The sequence below is a fragment of the Anarrhichthys ocellatus genome, unplaced genomic scaffold, assembly GCF_004355925.1.
Source record: "Anarrhichthys ocellatus isolate YVR2014 unplaced genomic scaffold, GSC_Weel_1.0 scaffold139, whole genome shotgun sequence".
In the NCBI taxonomy this organism is placed as follows: Eukaryota; Metazoa; Chordata; class Actinopteri; order Perciformes; family Anarhichadidae; genus Anarrhichthys; species Anarrhichthys ocellatus.
This window is the reverse complement of record NW_022280169.1, coordinates 51,998-74,614: the sequence shown is the minus strand read 5'-3', so window position 1 is coordinate 74,614 and position 22,617 is coordinate 51,998. Positions and strand designations below refer to the sequence as shown.

Here is a 22,617-nt window from a genome sequence, read left to right as displayed (position 1 = left end):
AGTGGGGCAAAAAAGTATTTAGTCAGCCACCAATTGTGCAAGTTCTCCCACTTAAAAAGATGAGAGATGCCTGTAATTTTCATCATAGGTACACTTCAACTATGAGAGACAGAATGGGGGGAAAGAATCCAGGAAATCACATTGTAGGATTTTTAATGAATTAATTGGTAAATTCCTCAGTAAAATAAGTATTTGGTCACCTACAAACAAGCAAGATTTCTGGCTCTCACAGACCTGTAACTTCTTCTTTAAGAGGCTCCTCTGTCCTCCACTCGTTACCTGTATTAATGGCACCTGTTTGAACTCGTTATCAGTATAAAAGACACCTGTCCACAACCTCAAACAGTCACACTCCAAACTCCACTATGGCCAAGACCAAAGAGCTGTCAAAGGACACCAGAAACAAAATTGTAGACCTGCACCAGGCTGGAAAGACTGAATCTGCAATAGGTAAGCAGCTTGGTGTGAAGAAATCAACTGTGAGAGCAATTATTAGAAAATGGAAGACATACAAGACCACTGATAGTCTCCCTCCATCTGGGGCTCCACGCAAGATCTCACCCCGTGGGGTCAAAATGATCACAAGAACGGTGAACAAAAATCCCAGAACCACACGGGGGGACCTAGTGAATGACCTGCAGAGAGCTGGGACCAAAGTAACAAAGGCTACCATCAGTAACACGCTACGCCGCCAGGGACTCAAATCCTGCAGTGCCAGACGTGTCCCCCTGCTTAAACCAGTACATGTCCAGGCCCGTCTGAAGTTTGCTAGAGAGCATTTGGATGATCCAGAAGAGGATTGGGAGAATGTCATATGGTCAGATGAAACCAAAATAGAACTTTTTGGTAAAAAGTCAACTCGTCGTGTTTGGAGGAGAAAGAATGCCGAGTTGCATCCAAAGAACACCATACCTACTGTGAAGCATGGGGGTTGAAACATCATGCTTTGGGGCTGTTTTTCTGCAAGGGGACCAGGACGACTGATCCGTGTAAAGGAAAGAACGAATGGGGCCATGTATCGTGAGATTTTGAGTGGAAACCTCCTTCCATCAGCAAGGGCATTGAAGATGAAACGTGGCTGGGTCTTTCAGCATGACAATGATCCCAAACACACCGCCCGGGCAATGAAGGAGTGGCTTCGTAAGAAGCATTTCAAGGTCCTGGAGTGGCCTAGCCAGTCTCCAGATCTCAACCCCATAGAAAATCTGTGGAAGGAGTTGAAAGTCCGTGTTGCCCAGCGACAGCCCCAAAACATCACTGCTCTACAGGAGATCTGCATGGAGGAATGGGCCAAAATACCAGCAACAGTGTGTGAAAAGCTTGTGAAGACTTACAGAAAATGTTTGACCTCTGTCATTGCCAACAAAGGGTATATAACAAAGTATTGAGATGAACTTTTGTTATTGACCAAATACTTATTTTCCACCATAATTTGCAAATAAATTCTTTAAGTGTAATTTTCTGGATTTTTTTTTTTTTCTCATTTTGTCTCTCATAGTTGAGGTATACCTATGATGCAAATTACAGGCCTCTCTCATCTTTTTAAGTGGGAGAACTTGCACAATTGGTGGCTGACTAAATACTTTTTTGCCCCACTGTGTGTGTATATATATATATATATATCTATCTATCTATCTATCTATCTATCTATCTATATATATATCTATATATCTATATATCTATATATATATATCTCGACCGAGGTTATACAATGTCGATCAAAGGTGTAGTGTATTCCTCTGAGGCTGCATTCCTGACTGAGAGCCAGTAACACATGCACTGAACCAGTTTTTGTTGCCAAGTCAGGAGCCTTTTGGCCCCGAGAAGGAAACATGTGAGCCCCCTCATGACACCATCTCACTCATAATGCATCAATGAGAATACAGTTGAACAGCCCTATAATCACTCTCCCATTTCCTTCCACACCACCACATGTGTGGGTCACTCCTGTTCCTCCAGGAATTTTGATCTCTGTCACATAAATAAATACAGTCAAACAATAAATGCCATGAAGGTTCAAAGTGTTCGACTTTGAACCTGTCCAAACAGCGCACAAGAGATTAGTAACCAAGCCCAGCCTGAAACCGTCACTCTTTATTTTTACTAAATAGAACTTCAAGCAACATGTCAATCATGTCAAACCCGAACATCATTTGTAAATAATTGTATGAACTCAGCCCGACCCGTTGGGTCCCGCAGGGCTCAGAACACTCTGGTAACCACAGAGGGACTAATAAAGGATTATCTTATCTTAACCACCACTTCCTCCTGAGTAACTTAACTAACTACCTGCTAGTACACCCTCCTCATCTGGGATTATGCTTAAACTTACATCCCATAATGCAACTAAACGGCAGCATTCACCATGGTCTCTGTGGAGCGCAGTGGAGCAGAGCATGCAGAATAATTATAGAATGCTGCTACATACAGTACATTCTCTGATCTCAGGCGTCCTTGGTCTTAGTTTAATTTGATGTGATTGGGTCTTAAGGACTGAGATGATTTATTATAGGTCGTTTACAGTCTGTGCAGTGCATGTTGTAGTAATGGTGCTGTGTAAAACCTATGAGAGCAATCATCTTTCTACTGTACAATCTCGAAGCAAAGATGAATGATAAACACAATTGCTGTAAAATATAATTTTACTGGAGACTCTGTGGATTCCTGCAGCACCCAAACAGCTCTCCACCATCACAATTTCTCGTTAAACAGAAGATTACAAATTATGTGAAATGTCCTTGAATCTGCAGTAACTGTGACCACCAGAAGTCACATAGCTGCTAAAAGGAGCACTTTGCCAGCAAGAAATGGAATCTTTCATTTTCTTTTGTTGCTGTTGTAGCACAGGGAGCAGCAGCTAGATGAGATAATCTTATGATTTGAATTGATATGCAGAGGAGGTTACCTGGAAGAAAGCTTGCAATGATTACTATACAGCCGTGACCTGTGAGTGTGCACATGCATATATAGGCTTCACATAGCCAGATCAACTGCAAAGCATATGCACACACTTACATAGACATTTGGACAGAGATGAAGTGAGCTGGCAAGAGTAATAGAGGGACCAGCTGTAATAGCAGCGCAACATCTACCAAACAAATTGAATGAAATATGAGGCTGTGTGTGGCTCATTAAGACAACATGCATGGTAAATAGGCCAGCAAACTACAACTCGCTGCACAGAGAAACTCCCACCAACTCTGTCACCAATAGTCAAACAGCAAGCTAATTGCATGATAAAATAAATAAATAAATAATTATCGCATTCCTTTATGCCCACAGCCTTTTACTGAGCTCTCTACATTGCAGCACGAGCTAATTGCATCTAATCAAAGCCAGCATCAGGATGCTGCACAGTTTACAGCCATTCACACTATTTCCTGGAGGTCATGGAATGCTGGGGGAATCTTCACAAGGCAGAGCTGCTGTACCTTTCAGTGAATTAATCTGCAGTAAACACTGTTCATTCGTTAAGTGAGTAATTAAAAATGCTATATGTCATTGCATGATTTACAGACTTTTTTATGTAGCTGCAGTTAGCGCCACTTTTTAAACAATGGGGAACAAATCCTACTGTGTTGTATTTGATACATTTCAGATGCACAAACATTTGTCTTGCTTGTTTATCTGTCCAAAAATGTCTGACAATCACAGTATTTCCCATGCACAGCGTAGTGTGCAAATGTAGCCTTGGACAAGCTTGATCCTCATCAGACTTGTGCTTGACTGCAGGGCTGTAGTCAAACAGTCAGAACAGTGCACGTGATATTGAAGAATTTTGCATTGCTGACTGAAAACAGTGCTGCCTCTCCAGTCTGCTAAGAGAGACTGGAAAAGCAAAAAATAAAATAAAGAAAAGCCAACTTGACTTGGTTGAGACAAAAGACTGTAATTGGCGAGCTGGTGATAAGTCAAGAGAGTGTAGATGCAAATTGTAGCACAGGTTTACAACCAATGTATGCTAAACACAAGGAATGTGATGGAAGGCTATAGCAAAGACTGCTAGTGAGTATACAGTAATCAAGATGGTGGTATAGTTTGAAGGTGGAGTTAAACAGTTCTGCACACTGTAAGAGACACAATTGAACATTTTGCATATAATAGATATGAAGTTATCAGATCAGCTATCAAGCAAAATCAACCCATTCTCATTCCCAAATCATCACGACGCTTGAGGACCCCTTGGCTGAACTTTGTAATGCACTTGGAACTTTGGTTCAGGCAACAAAACTACTTTGTTAGGTTTAGCAAAGGATCATGTTTTGGGTTAAAATAAGTAAGTTTGTTACGTAACTTCAGTTTTGTATGTAAGTCAAGTACGTTACTTAAGGTGACTTGGGCAACTTAACATAAGTCAATGTTTATGTTAGATTTCACAAAGGAAAAGAACAGTAGGTGAAAGTCCTGTGTTTGTTAGATCCATTACATTACAGTCATTTAGCAAACGCTTTTATCCAAAGCGACTTACAATTCAAATTCCATCACATACACCGTAGGCACAGCTACGGGAGCAATTTTGGGGTTAAGTGTCTTGCTCAAGGACACATCGACACACGACTAGCAGAGCCGGAGCCGGGGGTCGAACCTCTGATTGAAGGACGGCCCTGCTCTCCACTTAGCCACAGTCGCCACTATCCACTAGGGGTGGGGGGAAAAATCGATACAGCATAGTATCACGATATTTTGCGTGGCGATATTGTATCGATACAGGACGCCAAGTATCAATCTTTTATTATATAAACTATTAAAAAATAAATAATAATTTAAATCAATTGCTTTCTCAGTCCACTAGATGGTGCTGAGTCATTTTCTGGTGAGGTCAGCAAAGGTCCCGGGTCAGCGTGATTGGTAGGAAGTTGGTCAAAACAAAGATAGAGACATCTGGCCTCACAACGGGGTTAAATCTGCCAACAGTAGCCAGGCTCATGGGGAGAGTGCAGCGCATAACTGTCTCTCTGCCCTCGACGTCCACGCATCGCAAGTTATACTGAGTTATATAACTCTTATATCCTACTTATATAAGTTATAGTTCATATACTGAGTCCACACGTTTGCATTTAGTTAAGTTGGACTATGTAGTAATACAAACAGTTCAGTTTGTCAGGTTCATGCAACATTTATGACATTGTTGGTCAGTCTGTCTGCTTGACAATCCTATTCTGCTGCAATAAAAATGATTGAAGTGAGATGAACAGACTGAAAACTTTATCTTGTTAGATAAAACATGTTGACACAGTTTTCCTTTGGGGACATAATTTGAAGTTGAAAAAAGTAATAAATCGCAATATATGTTATCGCAATAATCAGAATATCGCAGTATCGTGATAATATCGTATCGCGGGACCTCTGGTGATTCCCACCCCTACTATCCACCATTCACCTCAACCTCCTCATTATTGGGACGGGGTGTGCACGACCAGTGTGTGCAGTTGCTTTTTGTTTTTTTCCAACTTTCAACGTTAACTAAAACTGACAGATAACAGGAGATTTTTCTGGAAACATAATTAGAAATGCAGTTTAGTTGTATGGAAACATTGTTTTGCAGGAGACAAAGTTGCGTATCAGACGCTGAGAGACAAAGCGTCGGTATCTGACGACCTGGCAATGAAAAACAGTGGCTCATGCAGCTCAAAGTGTCTCTACTGTCTCCCTACATTCAGTAGAATAATCTACTGTCATAATGACTTTAAATATGAAGCTAAAACCAACAGATGGTGTTCTAAAAGACTATTCTACTATATGACCTGCTTGTCCACCAGGAGTCACCTATTTGTACATGTCTTACTGAGTCCTCTGCATTTCAATGTGATGTTCTAGGTGCCTTTGGTGGCCTCCCGCTGTGAACTCCGCACTCCCTCTGACGTGACGCCCACTGGGAGGTCTGAAGCAACCTTCCAAGTGTTCCAAGGTGTAAAGTTGGTCAGCAGCGGACTGAGAGAGATGAAGACATGTGCCATGTTTCTGGCCGCTCTGCTGCTCCCCAGCATCCAAGCAGGTGAGGACATGTTTCCTCTTTTCTTTTTACTTCTCTTTATTTTCTTAAAAATAATGGGCAAAGGACACTTTACATTTACATGAAATACAATTCTATCACCCTAAAAAACACTGATATTAAACTGCTTGACATTAGAGAATAGTGCTGAACGAGAAATGTGTGTAAAGAGAGAGAAGGCTGGACAAAAATCTTAGCTAAACATCCATATTTCATGATGTTGACCTTCAACTAAAGACATGAATAAAAATCCAGCTTTTTAAATAAAAGGGTGGGTGAATAGTGTTGAACTGATCACTGAATTATTCATGTGGGTGTCTTGAAACAAGTATATTATTTTGGAGCAATTGACATTCAAAGCAATGGCGTCACTTTCAAACATAGATATTCCATGTTTTAGTTTAATCAGTTTTGCCTTGTCATTACAAAGTCTATCACTTTATCCTACAACATTGTGTTTGACACATCACTGTACATTATTACAGTCAAAAGTCTGCAGTGAAGTGTACCCAAAGTGTGCCTGTAGCATCTGCTCCATGTGTAAACACCAGCAGCTGTCGAGCACTATGATGGATTAGTGCCTAAGACATAGCACAACGTGATACGTGATGTCGGTGCCAAAGAACTGGAGCTTTCAGATTGATTGACAGTACTTGTGATATTCTGTTGGTAACCAATGTGCAATTGCAAATAAGTAGATATCAAAGGGTCGGTTTGCCCCAAATTAATACCAACATTGAGTGAATCAAGGCTTTTCCAGAACTTTTGTCTGCAACAAAATGCAGGAAATGAAGTGGTTGACGCTCAAAAATATGACATTATGAAAATTTCACACAAATGTTTGACAAGGTAAAATTATGAAATGATGAAATTTTGGGCAGACATGGATGTAAATTGCAACATGTCTCTGGTTGGTGGAGGCATAAAACCGGTAATCTAGTTAGTTGGCACAGGGTAACAGTGGTGCACAGTATTCACCTGCAATGCAACAAACATCTTATGGAGTTACAGCTGAACAGTTGAAGGATGAGAGAAGAGAGCCTTGACAGAGAGAGAGCTCTGGTGTTTGCCTTCACTGATCTGAACAGCAGTACTGGGTTCTTTTCGCACTCTATCAAGGCTTTGGTCAAGCCACGGTGACTTAAATATAGCATATAAATACACTCACAGATATTGTACGTACATAAAAGTGGACACAAAAGAAACACACTTATACAGTGGAGACTTATGTTTGTCTGTAGGTCATGTGGGAAAGTAGATTTCTTCCTCGAGCATCGAGCCGAGCAAAGCAGCCTGGTCCCTACGCTCAAGCAGAGGCTAACGCACAAGGCACCCTTTAGTCTGTATGAGACGCAACCGATTTTAAACTAAGTCTAATGTAAAACCACTTAAGTCATTATTAAACGTTCAGAGCAACAAATGTAGTATAACGAACAAGGAAGTCCGCTAAGGGGGGACTTTTACTCAGGAGACATGCATTCGTGTCCTGTGTGAAAGCAAATTTTTATTTTTTTATTTTTACGTTAACCTCAACTGTTTCATGTTAACCACATGTTACAACGTTAACCTCAACTGTTTCATGTTAACCACATGTTACAACATTAACCTCAACCGTTTCATGTTAACTAAAGGTTACCAAAGGTAACAATTTCACAACATTAACAAGGTGTTGTAACGTAAAAACATCAACCATTTCACATTAAACGTGTGTTACAACGTTAACCTAGATAGTTTCACGTTAAACACATGTTACAACGTTAACCTCAAACGTTTCACAATAAACATGTTACAACGTTAACCTAGACAGTTTCACAATGGTAACCACATGTTATATTTACCTTGACAGTTTCCTTTTAAATGTGTGTTACAACGCTACCTCGACTGTTTCACGATAACATGTGTTAACATTAACCTTGATAGTTTCACAATGGTAATCACGTGTTACAATGTTAACCTTAATCCTTTCACAACGTTAACCATGCGTGAACTACTTAAAAGGCCCAAGCAGCAAAATAGGACGAGTGGAAATGAGATCATGTTGATCATGTTGAACTGATCCTGGCCCTGCTCTGTGTGTGTGTGGAATGGTGGTATTAGAAAAAGTCCATCCACTATAAACTTAACACATCTCTTAATTCTCTCTCACTGGTTTTTTTAATTGCAGATTTATTGTGACTGGAAACAGAGGCTTTCTGAGCTGTAAGCTAATCTTTCTAATCACAACCACAAGAACATCTGAATCTGAGACAGCTGGCTTTTTATTTGAGGGGGATGCATCTAAATGAGAAGCTCAAGACACAGCGGAATGCAGTGACATCATGATAAATTCTGGTAAATGGACTGTACTTGTATAGTGCTTTTCTAGTATTCCGACCACTTAAAGCGCTTTAACGCTACATGTCATCATTCATCCATTCACACCCATTCATACACTGATGGCAGGGGCCACCTGCCCATCAGGACTATCTTACATTCATAAAGTAATGTCTACCTGAGCAGAGAATGAAGTCACTCTCTCTCTCTCTCTCTCTTTGTGTGTTGTCCGAGCTGTTAGTGCATGTAAGACCTGTGAGCCTGCCCCACTGGCTAAAACACCGCAGCTCTGCACTGCTCTCACTGCCGTCCCGACCAAGTGTAGCACCGACCCTCCGAATCTCCCCCAGGTTATCACTGTTAGCTTTGACAGCACTGTAGCTGTTGTTTCCACCTTTAGTGCTGTTAGCACTGTTAGCTGTTAGCCGCCAGCTCAGCCGTCTCCATATTGAGAGCCGAGAGGAAACAATTCCTCATATGCGAGTAGTGTCGAATTCAGAACCTTTAATAGAAAAACTGTGGAGTTAGCATGACAAGCAGGAACAGGGAATAGAGCCACCGACAAGATTGAACTACATCCAATTTATGTCTTTCAAGATTGCACTATGTCAGTTTAGGTCATTAGTGACTTGAGTTCCTGCCATAACTTGGCCAAGAGACATGTTAGTCAACGGGTCCAAGGTTGCCAAAAACCAAGGTTGCAGTCGGCTTCATGACCTGACGAGGAGACAGACTTTCATGATGAGGAATGTGAACAACCATGTATGATGCAGAACAGCTATTTGCCATCGACACCTTGTGATGCTTTCAATACACAGAATTGGTTTTCTTCCACTATGATGCACCACACGGGATAACATCTAAAATTGTCATACCTGACACCCTGTGCCTGTTTAAGTGGACCGTTGGGCTGATATCAAGTAATTTGAGCATAAACTTCATTAGCAGAAATATGAAAAATCCAAAACTGGCCCGATTTCTATTGGAAGGTAGTCATGGTGCAGTGCAAAAACAAAGAAGCAGTGAGGACTGGAGACGAAACTTTACAACAGGACCAATGCTCGAACAGACTTAGTTTTATACGACCTGTTGTCTGCTTTTGACAGCTATATTCCAAGTGAGTGTTGGATTGTAGGTTTCAGAAAGTTACGGAAATATTTGGACAGTGATTTACTTTTCAGTTTCATTAAATGACAGTTGAATAATCCCTGCCATCTGTGGAACATTAAAAAGGAAACAGCATTAGAATACCAGTACATAAGTACAGTAAGCAGAAAATAAAATGAGGATGATTTATAATGGATATAGAGACAAGCCTCATAATAATACACATTAAGTAGGAAATATGGAAATGGAAATAGGCAAAATGTTACGATAAGCAGGCTTCAGCTCATTAGCAAATGTGTTGTTAAGATGGATTTGTTTTGTTTAGACAAATGTATTCCATCAGTTAATTTCCTCTCCATTTCATGCAAGTGTCCCCACAAACTACTTGCTAAAACACATTTTATGTCAACACAAACACAGCAGTGTTCAGACTTCTAATTTAAATTATTTCAGTGCTGTCAGCACTGCCTAGATGTAGCATAGCTTCCTCTTTTAAATTCAATTCAATTTAATGCTTTTTTTGGAATGCGTGTAACAAAGACGATATTGCCAAGCATCACTTTTCTTTCTTTAAGTCTGTGTAGGGAAGGTGAGAGGGAAGGTTAGAAGGGTCAAATAAACACAGGACTTTCTCCCAGTTTATGTCCCGTGTGAAACCAAGTCAACATAGTTTTGTTACATAACTTCCGAACTTAACTAACTAACAGTTACAGGCCAGCTAAAAGTTTTCTGAAGCCTAACCAACTAGTTTTTTTGCGCAAGTAAATCTAAAAACTAAGTAAACCTACCTTGGAAATTTATTGAGACATTTTTGTATGAATTAATGAGCATATTGTTAGTCTCTGGGCAAATGATATAAAACAACTATGACTTTTACCTCCTCAGACAGAAGTGTGAAACATCACATCCTGCTGAACAGGAGCTTAGTTTGGACCCCTGCTCCCTGCGGTCAGAACGTAATGAGTTCTTCAAAAAGGTTCCTAGCTGACGTTTGTCTTGTAGGGAGCATTTTTTACATACCTTCAACTCAAGTTTTGGTACTTTGGCTATGTTTAACATGGACATCTGATATCATAACAGTATGTAAATGAGAGACAATCACAATAATAATTTAAGAGCATTTCAAAGAAGGCTGAATGACCTTGGTTGATGCAATTTGCTACTTTGTTTTAAGTCTGTGTTTTCTTCTTTTGTTCTAAGTTTATAATGTTTGTGTTTTTTATGTGTTGCTTGTGAACCTTTCACGCTACCATCTTGGCCAGGAGCCACTTGCAAATGAGATTTAAAATTTCCATGGGATTATCCCGCCAAAATAAAGTTGAAATAAAAAAATTAAAAAATACATTTTTAAGTCGTTATAAATTTAATAATAGTTTTTATTATTAAGTTAATGAGTTGGAATAAAATCTGAAGATCTTTACATTTATCTTTCAGTCCTTCGACACAAAGAAATTGCACAGTGGTATTTTGACATCTCCAGCCTGCACCGTCGGAGCATCCCTGATTGGAATTGGGTGATTTCATTTGATTCCGTCTTCCATAAGCATCTCTGAAAAACTAATTGTGTGAACGCTTGGTTTTTGTAACTTTATGACCAGTTAAACTGTCTCTTAATCCTCTTATTCACTCTGATGTAATAATTAATTTAAACATTTTTAATTACTATTGTAGCGCAGCCGGATTAATAATTATGTTCTTAAGAATTTAGCACCCAGATCAGCTCAATAGAGTTGAGTTTTTGGTTTGTTAATATTTGATTTCTGTTACTGAGCAATTGTTGATGAGTTCCAATATTTATTTGTTTTGCTCCCATGTTGAAGTGTATCAAACAAACAATATGAAGACACAGTAGGCTGTTTGTTGAGTGTACTGCCAGATGGTGGAATCAGGAGCTAAACTGAGCTCTGGTGTATTTGGACTGGTCTACCCTGAACAAGCTCACAGCATGAACACACCACAGCGTAAACAGTGGTAGCTTAAGACAATAATACATCTGCTCAGTCAGTTATTATGCTTTTCTGCAATTAGAGTTGTGAAAAAGCCAGGTGTAACGCTTTGAAGTCTTGATGAGTAACTTTTTAATGCTGTATGTAGCGTTTCCACATCATGTCTGTGTGAGTCCATTTTTTAAATAAAAGCAGCCCACGGTAAACAAGAAGGTAAAAGAGACAAGGCAACACAAGTTAAGTGACCACCAATAAATCCACAGAAACTTAGTGACAGGTTATATAAACAGGGGTCCCTCTGACAATACAGTATTTCCACATAAACACAATAACTAATTAAATAGCAGCTGTGCTACTGGAGTTGAACTTGCAACTTCCAGCGCTCGTAATACCAGCAGACAGTTATGGCATTTTCTCCAGGTTTTCCACGTAGTCACTGAATGTCAACAATGTTATTCAAGCATTGTGCCATACGTTAGCAACGAAAAAGGAGAAGGGCTTCAAACTATACGTTTCAATCTAAATCCCCAATCTGGATCTGGATGTGTTATGGTAGCCCTTAACATGTACAGTATGTGTTCTAGCTAAAGCTAATGGCTACCTTTGGCTAGAACACAAACATGTTAAGGTGCTAACTGCTAATGTTATGTGTCTGACAATTTGTGTTGATCAATGTTGTTCTGTCACTTCTTTTACACACTTTCTATGTCCCTTGTTATTTGAAACAAGTAAGATGATTTGCACAGTAGTTTGACAAAAATATCTTTCAACCGCTTGTGATGGTTTTCAGCAGATGGAGTTTTCTCAGTTGTAGTATAGATGGACAAGTTGTCATCCTGTGAACTGCTAAAACGTCAGCTTTTTATTAACACCAGACCAGCTCACATCCACTGTGAACAGTTCAAAGGTCATTGATCAGGAGTCAGTTTTCATCATCAGAGACCATCTGAGTAGAGATAAGGGTCACTATCTCTCTCCATATATAACCACCTGTTATCATATGACCAAAATTCTACCCTTAGGTCACGTCATGACACCTGAGCTATCTCCATATCATGAAGCTCAAGAAAAACACTCGTATGTGTACTTTGAGTTAAGATTTGTTTTGTCCAACACTTTTTCCAACATCAAGAATAAAGCTTGACAAAGTTTGACACTCAGTATGCACAGTAGTAAGCGACTTGGACACAATGCTAATGTCACTAGACTTAGTATGTTAAGATGGATAGCTTATTGATATAATTGAGAAGGGTATAGGAAATAGTGCCTCAGAGCAGGGCAGCAGACAATCCAGAGCCAAACAGCAGAAGCCAGCTGATTGCACCTCACCACCTATCAATCTGTGTTAGCCCTCTGGGAAATCTACTTGACAATTCAGGTCCCTGACCAGTCAATGCCATTGACGGATCCATTTGGTGGAAGGGAGATGAGGTAACCACCACATACACACCAGAAAGCAATAGATTGAAACTCTATTGGGCAGGCTGGACAGTTGCACACAGTTTCTCAGTGCTATGCTGACAATGGCAGACACATGGGTTTATCAGTCACTCTCTTGAGTGAGCAATCCAATAACCTTGTGTGCTATTGTATCCCCATTTAGATAGTAGAGGACTTGAGAAAGTTACAGTAGTTAGTAGACAAGGAATGAAAGAGACCTCACTGACAAACCTGAGGTGCAAATAGGCCTACAAATGATTTTATCAATCTGTTGTGTTGTAACTTACAGATTTTGTTCCATTTATTTCAACATGATTTTAAAGCGTTTATCACAGTTTCTTAAAGAAGCCATTGTTTATAGATTCCGAGGGACTGACACAAACCCAAATTTTATATATACTTTTACATTTTGTGTTTTGCTCCTTGTAATCCAAACATTTCCAAGTGTTTTGTATTTCCGATTTGTCCTGGAAAAATAAAAATAAAAGTAGTCTACACATCCCTCTCCCCAGCAATGTTTTTCGACTTGCTCTGAGGGATCCCGAGGTGTTTTCAAGCCTGATGGGTGGTGCTTCTCACAAGTCCTCAAACCCTGCCTCCTCCACAGAGGACATTTGAATTTAGAAGTTCTTCATAAGCGCTTTCATCCAATCGACATCCCCAGTCAAGGTCAGCAGTTCTCCTCACTTGCTGAAAACAGCCTGTGCCAAACACTGCTTTACCCAAGTAAGTCGTGCGTTGGTTTGCCAGAACTTCCTTCAGGCCAACCAAAAGTATTTTCCATAGCCTCCTCAAACTCCACCCACTCTCAGGTTTCTGCTTCTGCAACCACCAAAGCCACAGTCCTTCTGGACTCCCATGCCGGCCTGCTGCTTCAGGAGACCTCAGGCCCGAAAGGCCTCCTCCTTCAGTTAACAGCCTTCTCTTCTTTTTGATGTTTGCTACCATGTCAGGCACAAACCTACATTGGACATAACTCCATGTCCAAGTCCCTAATCTAATGCATTAGAAATTCTTTCGGAGGCGAGACTTAAAGATCCACTTCATCAGGATCTTTGATACAACCACAAAGTGTATCATCGATCTTTGGCCTAAGGTGTTCAGGTGCCACTGCACTTAAATACATGAACCACCCTATGCTCAAACATGGTGTTATTGTAGCCAATCCATGACTAGAACAAAGCACCACTTTAGATTGCATAGAAACAAACAGCAGTCAGAGAGAAGAACTTTAACACAGCTTCTCTCAGCCAGGTGCTCCTGAGTATCCCCACACCCGTCCAGGGCCTCTCAACCTTGGCAGCTCCAGAAAAGGAGAGTCCAGCCCTTCTCCAGGAGTTTGGTTCCAGACAACTCCCAGGGTCACAGGAACACGCAAACCGCTCAAAAACAATAAGATGACGATTCTCGGAGGGGAGATTAGTCAGAATGAAGAATCCAGGTAGTTTGTGCAACATGGCGTCTACCACATCTAAAGGCTAAAAGTGTAAATGAACACACTAAAAGGTTGGATGAAAGCCTATCATCATAGCGTCCTCCTACCTGTATCCCACTGCCTCCTTGACCTCTCTCCAAGAACTGACTTTAGTGTGTCTTGGTAGTGTTGTTGATGGAGATTATTGTGAGCACTTTTGGACAATCTCTTCTTCAAGTTATTCATGGTTTTACACCCATGAAAAATTACCAAAGTAGTTGTGTAAAAAGTTTGCAAAAAAACGGCCTCTTGTTGGACAAATATTGTATTGTCTGTTAGAAAGGGATCCTCAAATCCAGCCTCTGAAAGGTTTCAGAGGCTGCTAAATGACCCAACAACCATTTGGTTTAAAGTTTGCTTGCAATGATGAACTAATTAACTAATGTATGATTTTACCTCCTTGGGCCTCAAGCAGGTATATGTCTCTTTGGTGGAAGTGTGAACAACTTAGCCATCTGTATCGTGACAGGGTTTCCTTACTTTGCACTGTTTTTTTATATGACGTCATATGAGGAGACAAGCCAAAAATGTTGGGAACCACTGGTTTAAACTTTCTAACAATGTATTTTATTTGGCTATCATATGTATTTTTATGTAAAGGCTTGTTCTCAAAAGTAACCAGAAACTATAGCTCTAAAATGTATGTTGTGGGGTAAAAAGTAAATGATTTCTCTCTGAAATTTAGTATAAAATAGCATAAAATGTAAATACTCCAGTAATGTAATTGTATTTAAGTACTGTACTCGAGTAAATGCACTTAGTTACTTTCCACCACAGATGAGTTTTATGTGTCGTTAGAAGTTAAATGTTGGTGTATTTTATGTGTCCTTCAGTGTGTCCGGATAAGGAGCCAGGACTGCAGCCATGGATGCCGGGACACAGTGAAGACCACCGTGTTACAATCGGTTATGGCAGGAAGGTCCTCCTCACAACTTCAGCTACGGTTCACTCCATTGAGATTCTTAGTGGAGGTAAGCTAGACCATTCCATCTCGTGTTCATCCTTCTTTAAAGTCACAGTCAAATGGTAGTTAGAGATGTGACATATTTCTGAGTCAAACAGAATATCTGGATGTGATATCATTGTGGGTGGATTTAAATCAAATTTAAAACAGGTTTCTTCAATTTGGGCTTAGCTTAACAATAGCTTGATATGGAATGATGGAGATATTATGCTGTAGAAGAGCCACGCGGCAAACACAGTTCTATAAAAATGTAAAGCCAAAATTTAAAGCCATTGCTTCATGTCTTAAACTTGCATTCTCTCTAATGTCCATCAGGGGGCGGCGACTCTAAATATGAGCTTATGGTCTCCATCTCTAGTTTCAAGTCTTCTTCAATACAACATGATGTTCATTTAGTAAATTATGGTTAATTTAGAGTCAAATAGACCATAAAGCAGGATATGCTTTAGGGCGGGGCTACACAGTGATTGACACATTGCTAACACGGCGTTTTCCAGGCTGGAAGTTGTCGGTGTTTTCTTCTTACAGCTTTAACCATTATACAGAGTGTTTACATTTTGGTCGCCTAGAAATATTCAGCGTTCGATTGTACTTTGCTCTACTCTCTCCTGTCACTTCGACAAAAATGACGAACTCGAGGCTTCAAATAAGTAGTCCACAAACCAATGGGCTTCTTCATGGTGACTATGTCCACTTATGAACAGTCTGTCAAAGATTACCACCCACATTGTTTGATAAGGAGGATTCAAAATGAATAAATTAGACCTAAACCCCATTCTTCTGGAAGCACAAACACACTTTTTCCTCCTTCTATGATATTGCAATGCTTGCTTTGACCCAGAAGATAATGGTCAAGTGTTGCTTTCTAAAATGGGTGAAGCTAGTCACCCTAAATCACATTTGATTGGATGCAAGTAAGTGTATTTCCCTGAAAATGGAAGTGATTTTGATATTAAAACACTGAAGCATAAGCGTTAAGTGAAGAGTTAACACATGGAGACATTATTAACCCCATTTCACTGTTAGTAACTGCTCAACAGAGTATTCAGTGAAGGCAGAGCACAGAAGTCACACTCGCATCAGCTGATGGTCAGCTGTTTAATTCATGCTCGGTATCATTGGCTCATTCGTGCATCATCTGTTTGGCTACCAGCTCATTAGTAACATCCAAACTACTCATTGAAGTGAACCAGGCTGCCTTAACAGTCAGTTGACACTATTACTCTGCTGATATCTACATGCCAACAGTACTAACAGCTGCAACAGCCTCCACCAGCCCAGCCTCTTCTTCACTAATGAAACAGAATCCATGAAAATACACATTTTGCGATACACAATGCATTTAAAATTATTTTTCAGGGATTGTAATATATTAGTTAAATTTAATGGAATATCTGCTTGTTTTAAAGGAGTTGTAAGGTTTTGAAATGAAGGTGTTTTTTCATTCAAATGAACAGACTAGTTAAGGGATCTCTGGCTAGCTTGCCGAACACAATGATTCAAATGAAAATGTTTGTTGTGTTTTTCTGAGTAAATTGAGGAGGATATTAGTGCTATAGGCAGATACCTAAAATGCTCTGATTATTTTACAGTTTTCTATCATATTTGACTGAATTATCTTTCAAATACTATATTTTACGAAGTCTTTTGTAACAACTTTGCCAGGGACTACAATTTTAAAATAGCCATTGGAATAATTTTGGCATATTTTATACTTTAATATATTGTACTAAAGCACAAACAGAGTAACATTATTTAAGACAAGAAGGTGGTGAAAGCAGGGCCTCTGCCATTCAGAGAAAAGTAGCACATATAGGAGATGATGTTTGAGGTTAAACAGATCACCACGTCACTGATGAACTGGAATCATTGGACTGTAGACCTGGTAACGCTGCTGGTTGGCCAGCTACATCTGTTCAGTGTCTGTGTACAAACTGAGCCCAGGGCCTTAAATGGTAAGACAGGTCTGAGGGCACTGGAGCATGAATGGCCTGCCAGGAGGCTTCATCACCACAACCCCTCCACCCTCTCTCTCCCCTTTAGGAAAGCTGGTGATTGCTGACACCAACCGGGCCATACTGCTTCGAACAAAACACATTCTGATCGGGAACAAGGGGGAACTGCACATTGGAAGCCCAGCCTGTCCTTTTAAAGGCAACCTCACCATCTCCCTTTATGGAAGGTACAGTTGTATGAAGTTCAGCATGAAAACCAATACAGTCTCAATGCACTTTGTGAAATTGTCACTAAATAACATCTATTAGTTTCGTATACAGGGACACGAATAGTCCGCATATTTCTGTTCACTAGGGACAACCTTTAAAAACTAAATTACTACTACTAGCTACTACTGCAACTACTACTGCTACTACTACTTCTACTTCCACGACTACTAGTACTGCTACTACTACTGCTACTATTACTACTGCTAATACCATGCCTACTACTACTGCAACTATTGCTACTACTACGACTACTACTACAGTAACTACTACAGTAACTACTGCTACTACTACTACTACTGCTATTACCACTGCTACTACTACTGCTACTACCCCTACTACCCCTACTACTACTGCAAATAATAATACTACTACTACTGCTACTACTACTGCTACTATTACTACTGCTAATACCATGCCTACTACTACTGCAACTATTGCTACTACTACGACTACTACTACAGTAACTACTACAGTAACTACTGCTACTGCTACTACTACTGCTATTACCACTGCTACTACTACTTCTACTTCCACGACTACTAGTACTGCTACTACTACTGCTACTACTACTGATACTGATACTACCCCTACTAGCCCTACTACTACTATGACTACTACTACTGCTACTACCACTACTGCAACTAATACTACAACTACTACTGCTGCTGCTACTGCTGTACTACTAAATGCTACCTCACTGAGCTGCTAGCATGGCTATAGACTAGACTTTCAGTCCTGTTGAAGACATAAATATGATGACGTGTGATTTCAACATTAAGGTCATGAACAGGAAGACTAAAGCATACTTACTTTCCTCAAATGGCATTTGTAGATAGACATACATATTAAAATGTCCATAATTCTCCCATGCTGTTCTCAGATTGGATGACAGTGATAATGAACACAGCTACTTTGGGAGGAAGTACATTGGTGTGGGGACAGGAGGGACACTAGAAATCCACGGAGAAAAGAAGCTGTCATGGACGTTCCTCAACAAGACCCTCCACCCCGGAGAGAGCAACCAAAACAACTACCTGTTCCAGAGAGGCTGGGGGAGCCGAGGCATCATTATCCACGTCATCGACCCCAAGACCGGAGAGGTGCTGCACGATGACAGGTAAGGGTCCCCTCAAAGCAGAGGCTGCGTCTCGGCTGTTCAACGATCATGAAACTCTTAATTAGAGCAGAAATGGAGTGTTGGCTGACATCTACTAAGCTGTCTAACCCCAAGGTTGTAGTGAAGGAAACAAATGTGCATCTAATGGCTCTGGCTTTGTATCACACACAGATATTAAATGGAGAAATTGATATCATTTTTTTCCTTTACATTTATTATTAATGTTTTTTTATCAGAGAAAGAAAGAAAAACAGGTGTTTGGAGTTTTATCAGAAATGCTCCTTTAGTCTCCAAGCCTCTGAGTGGGCAGCCTGAGTTAAGGTTTTCAAAGAAAAATGATTCTCAAAGCAACCATAAACCTTGGAAACCCCTCTAACTGTGCTGTCAAGCAAATAGTGTCTCAGTGCTCCTGTGCTATTTGCATGTATTTAAATGAACTAATATGCAGATATTTGGCACATAATCGGCCCCTTTCTATGCAAATACGCAAACAGTGTAATTCACAAAGATCAGTGCTAAGAGCCAGACACAGTTACAGTGAAATTATTAGTGTCTTCAGAGAGTTGGTGCTAACTGAAGCACATTTATATGGGGTCTCCGCTCATTTATTTTGGAAATTAAAATAAATCAATGAAAAATAAATCTCCCCTCATGTCATCTTCGAAAGTACATGCGAAAAAAACAAGAAAAAAACATACATGGTTATTATATAAACAATTAAACAAATAATTTCTTCCCTCTCCCACCTTTCCCACATCCTGGGCTTAAATGTTTCCCTGAGGTTTGGAAGCATCTCTCACCCCTCATCCCCGACGCATTGCACTCACACACATTTATATGGATAATTGCACTCAGCTGCAAAACTCCATGTTTGTGTTTGCGCTGTAATATTATTAGCCTAATATCTTTTGACGCTCAATTCCTGGTGCTCCCAGTGGCCGCGGTCCATTCTTTGCATATTCATCCCTCAGTGTATTAGCTACATGAGATGGTGCAGATTATCTTTTGATGAATATGATACTTTTATTTCTAAATCTGATCATATTCATATAAGTAAAGCACATTTGCATTGTGGACCTGGACTAGTCTTTTTTTTGTCTTAAGTGCATTTTGTGCTACCACAAAGTGTACAGTTACCACAACGCAATGTGGACATTTTGCCTAGTTTAATTATAGGGTTTTTCCCCTAATTAATAGTGGTGCACCACACAGTAATATATTATTTTATAATTTTTTGATTGATTTTCACTTTTATGCCAATTATTAAATATGTTGCCTAAACTGTACTGTAAATACACTCTTTTCTTTAATCAATTTTTATTCATTTTGTTGCCTTTTAACATTTTCATTCCTTTTTATATCTTATGTGAAACACGTTCAATTAAACACACACAAACATGGTCTGTTTGCTGTCCTTGTTCTGGGAAGCACCTGATTCAGATGCATATTTTTGCTAGATGAAATGTGCAGAGAAACCCTTGCCTCTACAGCAATGTACAGCTCTGTTATTACAATCTCCATATTTATTCAGGATGTAAATTAGTGCAAGTAGAAGGGAGGATTTGTGACCCATATATCACTGGTCTTGGCAGGAACCCAATGATGAATTTCTTAAGATAGGGGAATTACGACATCATAGCTGTTGGAGGTTGATAGAGTACCGAGGACTGTTTTACATGCAGAGTGGTTTTCAAAATGCATTTTCTGGCCCGTCTTTGTTTTAGGATGAATGGACGCAAGAATGATTTTCTTCTCTTTTTCCCTCCCTTACTTTCCACAGGTTTGACACATACCGTAGTAAGGATGAGAGTCGTCGCCTTGCAAAGTATGTGGATGGTGTGGAGGTGGGGCTCATACTGGCCATGGTGGTCAATGACGAGGGCTCCAACAACTTGGAGGACTTGGCCAAGAAGACCCTCTCCAGGCTGGGCAGCCAGCACATCAGTACTCTGGGATTTCGGTGAGCTCCTGAAATATTGATTTTGAAATATCATAACATCACGTCATCATGAACAAAGACAAAACTAATGTTCATGATCAAAAAACTAAAAGATTTATAGATCAATCGATACAACACTTTGTTAGTTACACCATGCTGATCAATACTATGAGCTCAACATTTTAACTTGTATGTTCAGCTCACACCATGTCAGGAAAATGTGTTTTTATAAGCACACAGCACTATATTTTTTGAGGCATTCTTTTTATTAGTTATTGAAATTAATACAACAGCCATTAATTCTACTTTTATGGAGTTTATTCTGTCAGAAGTGTGTGAATTCAATTATACATTTATTATTGAGGTCATACCAAACCTGTGCTTTGGTCTCCACTAACTGCTGTTCACCAGCCAGTCTCTAACCACGTCTGTCTGGTGAAATAACTGTCTATGACATAAGCAAGAGATGACAAGAGATCACAAAGGTGGATATTTGTTCGTGGATATATTTGAATGTGTGCATGTGCATTGTGAGCGTTGAAAAGTTTCAAACTAAGCACCATCACCATAAACGCCTCACCTAGCGCCTGAGAAGACCTCTGCGATCTGACTGCTGACATTATACCTACATCTCCATAGACTAACAATGGTTAGACAGGCATCATGCACATGTGGCGCAGGAAATGTGTGTTTCATTAAGGTGTAACGTAAGCACTCTGCCCTATGCACAGATACACACAACAGTACACTTCACAAACTTAACATAACACTAAGAAAATAGAACATTTCCACTGACATGTAGAGCAGACCAGTATATGTATTATAGTGGTGTTGTATCTGCAGAAAGTGTTTAGCCTGCCAGTGTGTGTGTGTGTGTGTGTGGGGGGGGTACGTTTTTTGGTATGTCAGGAATGCTTGGGAAATAGAAAGTGAAGATGTTTCAAATGTTCAAACACAAGGGCTATCAGAGTGGATATGAAAATGTGCAGACTTTCACATTTGACACACTTTGACACATTCCTCAATCAAAAAATTCCTCAAAGACTCAGCTGTGCTCTTTTGATTTTCAGAAGAAAAAACCCCTGAAGTGTTGGATAGGGGACTCAAGCTTGAGTGAATGTGTTTTGTTTTGCACAGTGCTAGTCAACAATAATGACTGAGACCTTGTTGTGGGCTGAGAGAAGATGCTGGTGAATCTTGGTCATGTAGGCCTTGTGGTTAGCCTCCGAGCCAGGCGAGCTTATGGAACTTAATGCTGCTGAGGACACCGTCGGAAAAACTGAGGGTTTCATAACGAGATCAGGGCAGAGCACAAGTTAACATTCCATCTCCCAATTTGCACTTTGCTCCATAGTTGTGGATGCTTTAGAGGACAGAGGACATGGATGGGAGGGATGGTGAGGCGACAGAAGGATTCCTGCCTAATGACTCTTGACGCTTACTCTCCACACTGTTGCCAAACAGGCCAACACTGGTGTCATCAGGAGAGAGAGGCACACCCAGAGACATTTTAATAAGCTGAAATTTATGAGACAGTGTAGACTCTGCAATACATTCTCAGTTATGTAATTTGCATTTGTTTACTGCAGCTGCCACAGAAGGGCTGGCGGCAGCACAGAGAATTACAGCAACACACCTCAGCAAAAATAAATTTCAACTGAGTCGGGGAACGTACACAGAAGTTGTGGGCAGTTTTTGGGTACCAACCAATTGTTGAATGTAGAATTCTCCGTTTACATGCACCAAATATTCTGTTTTTTGCCCTTATTCCAAAAAAGACAGTTTTCCTGCCTTTAAATAACTAATGAAAATTAATATTGCTCTAATATTCCCTTTTACATGTGGCCGTGCCTATTCTTATGCTCCTAAATTACTTTTTTATCGGCATATTCCACGTCTTGATCAGAAGATGCTCCATTTGGAATAAGCTCGGAATATCCACACAGACTATGCTGTCTACATGACCCGTGTCAAATTTGGAATATTGTCATAATCAGAATATTAGTGTGCATGTAAACCAAGCCTTTGGTTTGTAGATGGGCTCTCTGCTGTCCTCTCTCTCTCTCTCTCTCTCTCTCTCTCTCTCTCTCTCTCTCTCTC

General features: G+C 40.1%; 1 protein-coding gene across 6 annotated transcripts in view; it reads left to right on the top strand.

The window, feature by feature from the left end:
• Positions 1 to 22,617, top strand: part of cemip (cell migration inducing hyaluronidase 1) — a 161,817-nt gene that overhangs the window by 127,946 nt on the left and 11,254 nt on the right. For all 6 annotated transcript variants that reach the window (XM_031877521.1, XM_031877522.1, XM_031877520.1 and 3 more), the window contains 5 exons: positions 5,818 to 5,995; positions 15,106 to 15,243; positions 17,280 to 17,418; positions 18,342 to 18,578; positions 20,359 to 20,538. In XM_031877521.1, coding sequence (XP_031733381.1) covers positions 5,818 to 5,995; positions 15,106 to 15,243; positions 17,280 to 17,418; positions 18,342 to 18,578; positions 20,359 to 20,538 — 872 coding nt within the window. The remainder of the gene's footprint in view (positions 1 to 5,817; positions 5,996 to 15,105; positions 15,244 to 17,279; positions 17,419 to 18,341; positions 18,579 to 20,358; positions 20,539 to 22,617) is intronic.